The 11,584-nt window shown below is 42.5% G+C and overlaps 1 protein-coding gene across 3 annotated transcripts; it reads right to left on the minus strand.

The window, feature by feature from the left end:
* Nucleotides 1-581: 581 nt before the first annotated feature.
* fbxw9 (F-box and WD repeat domain containing 9) lies at nt 582-9,264 on the minus strand. Of its 3 annotated transcripts, none has more exons than XM_010874025.3 (8): nt 8,764-9,264; nt 6,478-6,611; nt 5,647-5,794; nt 4,349-5,384; nt 3,964-4,112; nt 2,889-3,092; nt 2,553-2,618; nt 582-2,265 (listed from the first exon to the last, which is right to left on the minus strand). In XM_010874025.3, the coding sequence occupies exons 2-8, from the start codon at nt 6,597-6,599 to the stop codon at nt 2,191-2,193; spliced, it is 1,800 nt and encodes a 599-aa protein (XP_010872327.1). In that variant the 5' UTR covers nt 6,600-6,611; nt 8,764-9,264; the 3' UTR covers nt 582-2,190. The 3 variants fall into 3 exon arrangements, with proteins under 3 accessions (XP_010872327.1, XP_019906829.1, XP_010872331.1); XM_020051270.2 differs by having other exon boundaries at nt 8,421-9,264; XM_010874029.4 differs by having other exon boundaries at nt 7,868-9,264.
* Between the last annotated feature and the right edge of the window lie 2,320 nt (nt 9,265-11,584).

Raw genomic sequence — 11,584 nt, forward strand, 5'->3', positions numbered from 1 at the left:
CAGTCATAAAGGTCTGAGTCACGCTGTTTCCTCAGAATAATTGATTGCGATCTGTTTGTTACTTGAACAAGGTGAACCAGTTGTACAGACAAAAAGTGTCTTCTGTATACCAACCCTATCTTGTCACAACAAATTTTTTCCAACGCATTAAGACGTTAACAAAATAGACAAATTAACTTTCAACAAGCCACACCTGTTAATTTAAAGGAATACCAGAAAACTGCCTCCGGCAGCTGGTTGATGGAATGCAACGCAAAGCAATGCAATGCAAAGCTGTCATGAAGGTAAAGGGTGGCCACTTTGAATAATCTACAATATGAAATGTATTTTGATCAGTTAAACACTTTTTAGTTTCAACACGATTCCATCTGTTATTTCATAGTTTTGAGGTTTTCACTATTATTCTACAATGTGGAAAATAGTAAAAACAAACAAATACCCTTGAATGAGTAGGTCTGTCCAGACTTTTGACTGGTAATGTATATTCAAATTACACTTAAAAAAAAAAAGTATCAGGAACATAGTAATAAAAAGTAATGTAGATTAATGATAAGGAAGAAGGTACACTGGCACACAATAAATTCATTAAGTGTAAACATTTTATTTATAACAAAAGAAATCACAACACATTCACACAGTAACAAAATGGTCATAATTTGAGTATTGTACATTCAGAGGGCTCTTTTGTAACAGGTGAGGAGGAGTCGCAGGCAGTGAGCTAATATGATATAATTTACCATGCGAAGGAAACTAAGCAGCATAAACACTGTCGGTGTGTATGACACAAACTTGAATGGAAAACATTTGCGAGCAACACATTACAATTGGGCATTTACAGGTTTTGCACTCAAACGAGGCACTTGAGCAAGGATTCCAGTAAAAGGATTCAGATAATGTCTATGTTTATTTGTCACCTGCACAGCACAGTGGGTGTAAATGGTACAGTGAAAGGCTTACTTGATAATTCTTCAAAATCTGAATATAGTAATTAAATAAAGACTTCACAACATGGCCAGATTTGGTGTGGTACTCTACAAGAGAACGATAACTAAAGAATGACAGAATGTTTCTTTAACTGACACAAGATCAGAGTAGTACGGAGTGCAAGAACGTCAGCAGACACGGGCTAGAGTTACCCTTCTCAGAAATAAAGACATTAAAAAATATATATAATAAAACTTTACAATCAATATGTCACATACAGCTTGACAGATTTTTTTTATTTGTTTCCACATCAGTTTAAATGTTTGTACACTAAGATTCAAATAACACTCAAATGGTTAAAATTATGATAACGCCTTTCTTTCTAAGTGCTGACATGTCCACCTTCTAAGGTTGGATTGTACCTTTGGCCGAGTGTATGATTATAGGCAGATTTTAATATAATAAACCAATAACTGTTCAGCTGAGGCTGGCTGCATGCTGATCAGGTCTGTGTACAGAAGTGTTTTTACAGCTGTTAACAAACCACACAATCAGACCAAATATTTCAAGGACCAATGGAGGTTGAGGGAAATAAATAAAAAAATATATTTTGGTTACAAAAAATAAATACACAGTGATATTAGACTAAGTGATTTAAAAATCCAATTAAACACTGCACAGGACCTGAAAATTGTCACAGAGCAGAAGAATGACAATCCCCAAAAAATAGAACTAGAACAATCTTGAATGCTTTTACTGGAGTGTCTTTTCAGTCAACAAGCAACAACCAACTGCCTGAAACCCTTAATTATAGTGTTGTGCCTAACATTAGCTGGCAATGATACCCTTTAAGCTGAAATCCAGTTGACTAAGTCAAGCTTTCAAATGAGTGCTTGGTATACAACACATGGACACACAAAGACAAAATTACACTGCACCAGGAAGTGTTATTAGCACTCTAACATTTTAACAAGAACAAGAAGCTTTCTTCACTTGGCTTATTTTCTTTGATAAATGTATGGTAATGGGTAAGGACTTAAATAACAACACATTCAACACACAAGTGGTTTGATTTTGTACGCACAGGTTTTTGGGTAAAGCTAAAAGCACAGGTCTGTCACATGCTTAAAGCTTCTCAGGAAGTTTAGAATGTAAATTATTGACCATTAGAATTCAATATCTTGTCAGTACTTGCACCACAATGTGATCTTGCATCACTTCTGGAACGTTCTTAGACAAAGGGCTGTGTAAGCCCTGTGGTCCTCCTCACCTCCTCGCCCTCCACACCTCCACACACATTTCTCCCGAGGCAATGGCCAGCACTCCAGCCTCCACACTCAACTAAAGTGAGAGAAAGAGAGAGTGAGAGAGCAGGAGAGAGTCTAACAGATCTTTCCTCAACAATATAAAGGTTGGAGAGAGGTTATGAGGCCATCATCACAATCCGTCATACCGTGGTTTTTTTTTTCGTTCCCACCCCGCGTTCACTCTCCTCGAATACCTTACCTTTTCCACCAGGAGTTCAGAGGATGAAGGAGAGTGGAGGCAGGACTGAGGAGCCCCCCCCCCCCCCCCCCCCATCAAAATCTCAAAAGGACAAGTGTAGAGGGAAGAAAGAAGAGGCTCACCCCACTGACGCCTGCCTGGTGATGCAGTGTGCACAGCGTTCTTGGTGGGGCACAGGGGAGGTGCACCTGGAAGATGAAAGAACAGAACACCAGATAAAGTGTATATTCACCATGTTTGAAACATTTTCAATGACTAACAGAAAGTGTATATTCACCATGTTTGATGAATATCATTTTCAATGACTAACCGATAGTGTATATTCACCATGTTTGAATCATTTTCCATGACTACCATTGCCTCTGACGGACAATAAACACATTCCATTCCTTTCATTCTAATGACGTGACGTCCTCTCAGACCGGTCGGAGCGGGTTAACCGGACGACCAGGGCGTACCTTGATGGTGCGGTCAGCAGAGCAGGTGTAGAGGCTCCCAGGGGACCGGTGGATGCCGGTGACCAGCGAGGTGTGTCCCACGTCAAACTGAGAGATGGCCTTGAAGGAACCGGCCTGCATGGAGAAGGCATGGAGCGTGCCCCGGTTGTCTCCCGCCCAGACCTCACTGCCACTGTAGCACATCGAGAGCAGGTAGGAGCTCAGCTAGAGAGAGAGCAGACAAGGCCCAGTGTTTAACATGTCTGACCTTGCTGATTTGTCAGCTCCAGATCATTGTTGAATCCAACAAGACAAAATAGCAGAAACAAAGATCTGGGATTTGGCTTGTCTCAAAGCATATTATATTCTTCCATTAGAAGTCTACTCCATATGGGATATCATCAGAGGTTTATGTAGTGATGTGTGTTGGTTGGGGAATTAAAGTATGCACAGTTTTCTACATGAAAAGGAACATTAGGTGGTGGGTGTGGGAAAGGACATGGTCGGCACAGAAGTTTAGATAAATCTAAGAATCCCCAAGCCTCTTGTTTACATTTTGAAGCCAATTTCCTGCTATTACACACACTTCCGCATGGAGAAAATGTTCCCGCTCTGCAAAATGTTTCCATCCTGGAAGATCCAACTATTCTACCATGAAGCTAAGAGAAAATGACATTTGTAAGCTAATTTACGCAATTTATTTTTATAATGAAAAATGATTCTATAAAGTCTTTGTAAAACAACAAAATATAAAAAATGCACTTTTTTTAATCAATTCCGATAACAAATAATGAAAAAAATAATGTAACATTTGTTAAAATGTTCCAATGTTCACTAGTCCCAAGGTCACGGTCACTTGCCTAAAAGGCTTTGGGGGTTTTGTAGCACGTAGAAATGGTTAAAACGTCACATTCTTATTCAAAAGCCATATTTACGGTCTGAAAAACTGTACAGGAGTCACCACTGCCCCTAGTGGTCAGTTATGACATTACAGTATGTAGAGACCTTCAAGCACCTGTGTAGACATCTGTATAGGAGTCAGTCAGCATTTTCCATCCTGGTGTGTGTGTGTCTGTGTTCATATGAGCGTGTATACCTGTAGTTTCTGCAGGGTTTTTCCTGCCCTGCGGTCGTAAATGACAACGGTGCGGTCTTTACTTCCAGACAGTATGTACTGCTCGTCTGCGGCTAGGCAGAGGACCGCGTTGCTATGGAGACGAAGACTCTTCACCAAAGGCTCTGCCACTGCACCAGACACACCAGGGCATATGACATCATCATCCAGCGACAGTGTACAGAATCAACTTTAGAAGTGCATTAACACAAACCTTTAACTCTAAAAGGAGCTGCTAGTGGTAGACGACATTTCACACTAAATTTAAAAGCATAGACTGTAAAAATTGTCGGTTAGCATGTAAGACAGAATATAATCCAAATTAGTGGGACAGAGACCACGAGTCTCCATCTCGCGAATCCCTCACCTCTGGTGTCGTAGATGCTGACCTTCTTGTCGTAGGTGCCAGCCAGCAGCACGTCCGTCTGAGGGAGAGCAAGGCAGAGCACAGCTGCCCGGGCCCTGATGAGGCCCCTCTCTGCACCTTGGGCCCCCAGGTCCCAAAGCCTAACCGTGCTGTCGAACGAGCCGGAGGCCAGTAGGGGTCCCCGGGCCGCCAGGCACCATACCCAGCCCCTGTGGGTGCTGAAGAGGCCCTGGCCCCCCAGCGTGTGGATCAGCCTGCCGGTGGAGCCCCCGTCCCGTAGGTCCCACAGGTTCACGTTCCTGTCCCGGGAGCCTGAGGCGCACACCGCCCCCTCGCCCCCTACCAGGAGGACCGAGTTGACCTCGGCGATGTGCCCCGAGGGAAGGGAGAGTCGCTCCAGGGCCGGCGGAGGGCTGGGTGGCCGGCTGGACCCGTTCCTCTCCTCCTGTCTGGGTTCCGCTGCGTCATCATGAGCGTCTCGATCCGGCAAAACACCCACTCTCTCCTCCACCTCGATGGCCTCCAGCACTGCCTGTTCGTCGTCCCGGTCTTCCTCCATCATGGCCTCGGCTGCAGCCTCCTGCCTCTCCTCCCTCTCCCCAACACCGATCCGGAGATCTCCTCCCGGGTCCTCCATCAACTCTTCCCTGTCCAACGCTACTTCCCTCACTCCCTCCAACCGAAAGCCATCTTCGGCTACTGCCTCCACCTCGATCCCCTCATCCATCTGGGGCCTGCCCGCTTCCACCTCCTCCCACTGGCCAACTCCTTCCTCTGCCAGGGCCTCTCGTTCCCTCTCCCTCTCCTGGGCCCTCTCCACGTCCCTCTCCCTCTTGGCCTGCTCGGCTTCCCGGGCCGCCCTCTCTCCCTGCCCCGTCCAGCAGGCAATCAGCTCCTCCATCTCCAGGCAGGCCGAGGGCCAGTCAAAGTTGTCCCGAGGCCCCACGGGGAAGGAGGCTCTGGGGCCGGTTAGCCTGCGTGCCCTCAGCTGCCAGGCCGTGCTGTCCTTCCCCACGTTACCCAGCGCATGACACACCTGGAAGGGAGGGACACGAGTCCAATGTACCATGCTGGCTTGGAGATTTTATTTCAGCAAAAAAAATAATCGCTAACCATTTTTCTTACCCTAGAAAATGACGCCTTAGGCTTTACAGCAAAAGTCTCAAAGTCTAGAATGGGTTGCCAGTGTAATTAAAGGCCCACTCCTTAGGCATCGTCATGCTGAACAACCTAAAGCAGACAGCAAGGCATGCACGACCCCCGTCAGCTGACGCGCGCGCGCACACACACACACACACCTGGGGCAGGACTGTGATGACACACTGCGCCGGGAGGTGTGAGGCGATGCGGGCCACCATCTCCCACGGCAGCGACAGCAGTCCGCTTCCATCACCGGAAGGGGAGGGGCTTGGCTCAGCAGAGGGAAGCCGGGAGACTGAGGGCAGCCTGAAGAAAGGACAGTGTGGTACTGAACTGGTACACCCTTATTACACATCTGTGTCAGTGCAAATACCACCGAGTGGTGTAATGAATCTGAAAACTCAAATGTATTATGTATTAGTATTAGAGTAAAGTTACCAAGTGTTGTGAGGCCAGTGTCTATAAGCTGATTACCCCGTTAGCAAGTGGGCCTGCCCTTGCTAGATCGGTTACAGGAATTGTGTTTATTTTCTTTAAAGCTACGAGCTTAGTCATTAGTGGATGCGCAGAGTTGCGTGTGGTTCTGATCAAATTTGTAACAAACCAGACATTTTCATTGATTGATGATTATTGCAACAACAAAAAAAAGGATTAATCAAGTCAGGTTGTATGGTTGTGGAATTCTTCTAATATAGCTTATGTACAAATGAAGTGTATTTCACCTTTAATGGTCCAACAAGAACATGACTGAAAAGGTTATGAATTGGAAACATTGTCTTAGGCCATATCGCTGCGGCCATACAAACTGTGTCGTATCCAATCTCACACGTTCTTCTAACACTTTCCTTATCAGCACAATTCCAGCACCAGAGGCGGCCAAATTCTAACCCCTCCGGGAGTGCTAATTATCTCACCACTTTTTGTTTAACAGAACGGTTGTGAAAGCAGGAAGACTAATGTGAGAGTGTCATGACAGAAGTGACACTAACCCCAGCTGCCCAGGTCTCTGAGCTTCATCCGAGGACTGATCTGGTTTGGCCGACCTGGCGTTTCTCTCCCCTCTCCCGGCTCCAGCCTCCTCTTCCTCCATGCTGACTCGGGGCTCGGACATCCCGTCTACTTACTGCAGGACACCGATGAAAAGGGCATCATTTCATCTCGGCATCATTGCAGACAGTCTTAGTTAAATGGGTGCTTCTGCAGTTGCGACGTGCATTTCTGGACATAATAAATGTACACATTGAGCATAAAAGATTAACATTCATTTCCGCATCAAACATAAACTGCACTGTTATAACAAGAGGAGAAAGATGTAGACCCAGACTTTCCATGCACTATAACCTCCACCCGCCAAGTGGGAAATGACAAACGACATGCAGCATTTCAGGCCTCAACGGAAAACAGATTGTCTCTCTCTCTCATACAGCACCCAGAAGGCTTGACTACTGGTCTATTTTATGTATGCAAAGCTTTTATCAGACTTAGGAATTCAGAACCCTGTTCTGCCAAGCCTACCACTCAAAGAGACACACCCAGATGTGATCCACCACTCTATGAGAATGTTGGCTGGTTAACTATGATTGGATATCGTACTTCTGGTCTGGTCTGTGGATTGGTCAATGAATGATATTGAATATCAACAGCTATTTCTTGTCCACTGTTTCCTGTTTGTTGCAGTGAGATAATCTCTGGCTCTCCCTACCCAGGAAGGGTTTTGGACATGGCAATCAAGCCACACATTCCCTGTCTCTCCCTCAATTAGGATGCCTAAAATAACGCTTTGTAAAATCCTTACTTTGGAATTCAATATATATATATTTACAATGTGAAATGTTTCCATTCTCTGTCTCATTCTTTGCCATGCACAATAATGTGTATTTACAAATTATTCTACTAGAGTTTAGAGAAATATTAGAAATGAATAGTACATCTTGAAAGCCAATGACTGATAAATTTGACACACAGTGTGCATCCCGATGATGACGAAAGCAAACAAAAATCCTGAGTCAAAAAATTTAATGTGTATTGACAGTTTGCCTCAAAAGCTGAAAAACAAAGGCAACGGTCTTGCACCTCAAGTAGGCTAAATGCAAGTTGCAAATTATATCAAAGAAAATCTGCAATAAATGTAACTGAAGCATTTCTTAGTTTGAGATTAAACTGCAATTCCTAGAAAACGTGAGATGATAACAGTTGTCAGATTCAAGGGCGTTCACATTAAGTTCGCTGAAGATGACAATTCCAGCATTAAGACTGGCTGCAGGACAGGCTTGTCCAAGCATCACCATAGAAGACACCCAGCAATTGGTTGCGTTAATAGGTCACAGACTTCAAGGAATTAGCACGTGCAAAGGAAATGAAACTAATTGCTACACATACATGTTTAATTTGGACAATATTATCACTTGTCCCCAAACGTTTGGTATTTCAACCTCCCTGAGAAACAAAACCAGGTCTTAGAAAGAGCATTCCCGATGATCAAATCAGCAGATCATAGGTTGATTTAAGTTTTGCATGGATATGGTGAGTAGTTTCAATCAATCACATTTATAAAGTCCTTTTTATATCAGCCTGAAACCCAAAGAGCAAGCAACAACAGGGTTGATGCACAGTGGCTAGAAAAAAATCACCATAATTGGGTCGAAACATAGAAAAAATCTTGAGAGGTACCAGGCTCTGAGGGGCGGTCAGTCCTCTTCTGGCTGTGCTGGGTGAAAATGTTATGAGTACAAATTGTAATAGCCTAATTAATAAAGGCATGTGGGGTGTGTCCAGATTCCATAAAACATAGTCTAAATCTGCTGCACAAGTAGCTGTTATGGCTAAGACTTTCTGTGTGGTACTTTAGTAGTAGTCACTTTTGTTAAATACCCGTGTTATAACAAAGTTATTCACATTTCACGTTCAGGTAACGTTTATGCACAGTCCTTACCATTCTTTACCCTTCTGGTGCTTGTTGATACTAAATAACACTTTTTCTATTGTTTTATATCTGATATTCCTTTTATATTGTTGCAATGACGCATTCTTGTAAACAAACCCTTGTCAAAACGTCTCATTGTAACCTCCCTTTAAAAGAAATGTAAACAATGAACACATGTTACAACAAAATTAAGAAATCGATCAAATCATGTATTCCAATAAGACTGATTTGGATCAGAATCATCGTCTGGTATGGCTGCCATTTTGATTTCCACTCCATTCTGGAACTTTAAATGTTTGTACTCATAGGATGTGATGCTAGCTAAAGCTAACTAGCTATATCATGCACTTACCCACAAGTCCTGTCAATTCTGGTTATGTCTGACAGTTCATTTGACAGTACAGTAGCCTCTTTGATACTCCCCTTATGCCATGCTTTTGTCACTGAATTTTCTGATCAGTGTTTCTTATAGGACCTCGATAAAAGACGAACAGGCCGAACAACTAGCCAGCGTTGGATTTACCAGTAAAAAAATATTGTTTTTTTTACCAGGCGGGGATGGCACCACTGAATCAGTCAAGCTAACATAAGATAGCTAGCTTACAAGTTGCCAGGTAGCTTTTGATTGAAGTACAGTAATAATGTTAATCCGGAGTGCGAACTGATGACACTCAACGTCTTACAAGAAAGCTGACAAGCCGCTTCGCTAACTACAACGAATTTTAATTATATCGACGTAAAAACATGACAGTTGCAAGAACACTACTGCAAGCAGAGAAACGTTTGTAGAGGTTGATAACTATGCTAGCTTCCCATCAGTTATGTTGTCCCTCTGTTGTCAATGGGTCGCGCGGTGCATTGTTGGTAATTATTGGGAACTATGGGAAGAAGTGCATTCCTTGATTAACCGACATTAGCATGATTTACTTGAAAAAGAAACACACCATTAAACATTTCCAGAGACCTGATAGTTTTGAATATGGTTTTATTTCTTAGTGTTTCAATTATTTACCCTGGTTTTCTGCAAGGGATTTCATGACGATTAGCTTAGCAACCACGTGAAGTAGCAGGACAAAGTTCAACGCGGTTGGTTTAACGCTGCTATGTTCCATTCATATCCCAATGCACACACGGTTGCCAAATTAAAGGAAAAACCTTTGCAATTCAACCCTACTATAATATTCGTCTCTTTGTAGTTATCGACATACTGCTGACACAGTCTGATCACGTCCTGCAGTTACATTCTCAGTGACCTGGGAAAGAGTTGGTCTTCTGTTTTTTCTTACATATTGCAGTAATGCTGGAGCATCACAGTCATCAAATATGCACTTATGACCACCATTTTCGTCCCTATTTACTGATGTATTTCCCATAAATAATAAAAGAAATGCAGATGTAACTATAGTCACTGTTCCTGAAACACTAGCTAGTTGACCAATCTTTGTGACTGCCATCCATGCCCCACTAATAAACCCTCTTTCATCTCATCAGTTTTCTTATGTTCCTCCACTCAGTTCTTCAGGTTTTTCCTTAAATTTGCTTATCTTTCCTCCTATAAAGTGTGGAGTACAAATGTCATTAAAAGGAAATCTGATGAGATACATAATTTAAATGCACCATGATTAGATATCACATACCGGCCAGGCATTTAAGACTCACCCTTGTCATAAGGGAACAAGAAATTTCACACAATTAAACTGCTGAATGAATACGATGAGGAAAAATGGAAATAGATGAATGTTTAAACTGATCTCAGACAGAATTTTTTTTTTGTAGACGTTAGGTGGACCAGGTAAGGATAAATGGAAGAGTTAAATAAAAAAGGTTTTACATTTATTTTATTGATTGATTGGAGCTAAAAGCAATTTTTTTTTTTTTTTACAATTTATTCAACTTATTTAACTCATCAGATAGCCCATTTTTGGGAATCCATAATTATGTCTACTGTAACAGGTCATGGGGTTTTGGAATCCCTCAGACTAAAAGTTATCTCCAGTACACATTGTAAATTAAATTGGTGAAGGGTTGAAATTCAAATTTCTTTGGGTATATATTTCATGAAATCTTAGCTTATTCCACATTCCAAATTACTGTTTAAATAGGAGACAAAGCACAGAAGTAGACAAACGTCCCCACAGATTCAAGCTGACCTTCAAGTACAAAGTTAAATTGCTTCGACTGGCACCATCCGTCAACAACTCAGCGGAAGGTGGTTGTGTGGTAGGAGAACCACTGCTGAAAAGAAAGCCTGACTGCAGTTTGCCAAATCACATGTACTGTAGCGAACATGCTACAATCCTAATGGAACAACCACATGTGGACTGATGAAACCCAATTAGAACTGTGTTGGAACACACACCATATGTATGTACTGTATATAGAAAAAATTAAGCCTGCAAAGAATATGACACCCTCCCCACAGTCAAAATGGCAGGAGGTTCAGAGATGTTTTGGGTTTGCTTTACTGCCTCTGGTGTGCATGGCATCATGAAATCAGGAGAATACCAAGGCATATTGGAGGGCAATGTCAAACCCAGTGTGTGAAAGTTGGTTTTCCAACAAAATTACTGGGTTTTCCAGCAGGAAAATGACCCAAAACACACTTCAAAAAGCACTCAGGACTGGTTCAAGACAAAACACTGTACTGTTTGGAAGTGCCCGGCAATGAGGAAACATGTGGAGAGAAAACAACAATTTGGAGCCACCAGTGGGGAATAGTCAGGGTCTACTAAGGCTTAAGAACTCATACAAATTGTTGGTTCATATTATCTTTGGTATTATTTAGTCTTTTGTTACTGGTTTAGTCTTATCAAAAGTTCAAATTGTCTTCTGATTCTATTATTTCTTTCAGTTTCAGTTGGAAAGAGAAGGGTTAATGCCAAATAGAAAAGAATATCCAATAAGATATTTTTGATGGTCTCTGATGCAGCTCAGCCCAGACAGTCACTGGTTGAAAGCAAATATCTAGCAGTTTGCTTGTTTGACAACTCTAACAGGCATGGCAACTCTAAAGCAAATTTTCCAGTAATTGTTTGCAAAAATCTGAAGCAAAATGCACTCTAACCAGGACCAGAATGTGAAAGTGTACTCTGTAGTAATGTTGAGTCACGCATTTCCTAACACTATTGTAGCTGCATTAATGTCAGCTCACAAAACAAGCATACATCATCTCC

The sequence above is a fragment of the Esox lucius genome, chromosome 11 (assembly GCF_011004845.1).
Source record: "Esox lucius isolate fEsoLuc1 chromosome 11, fEsoLuc1.pri, whole genome shotgun sequence".
NCBI classification, from domain to species: Eukaryota; Metazoa; Chordata; class Actinopteri; order Esociformes; family Esocidae; genus Esox; species Esox lucius.

What these genes read in the sequence shown, in the direction of transcription:
- fbxw9 (XM_010874025.3), bottom strand. Translation starts at nt 6,599, where the DNA reads ATGTCCGAGCCCCGAGTCAGCATGGAGGAAGAGGAGGCTGGAGCCGGG. An exon ending in CAGAGACCTGGGCAGCTGGG is followed by an intron (nt 5,795 to 6,477) that starts GTTAGTGTCACT and finishes TCCTTTCTTCAG; the next exon opens with GCTGCCCTCAGTCTCCCGGC. An exon ending in ACCAGGCAGGCGTCAGTGGG is followed by an intron (nt 2,266 to 2,552) that starts GTGAGCCTCTTC and finishes CTCTCACTTTAG; the next exon opens with TTGAGTGTGGAGGCTGGAGT.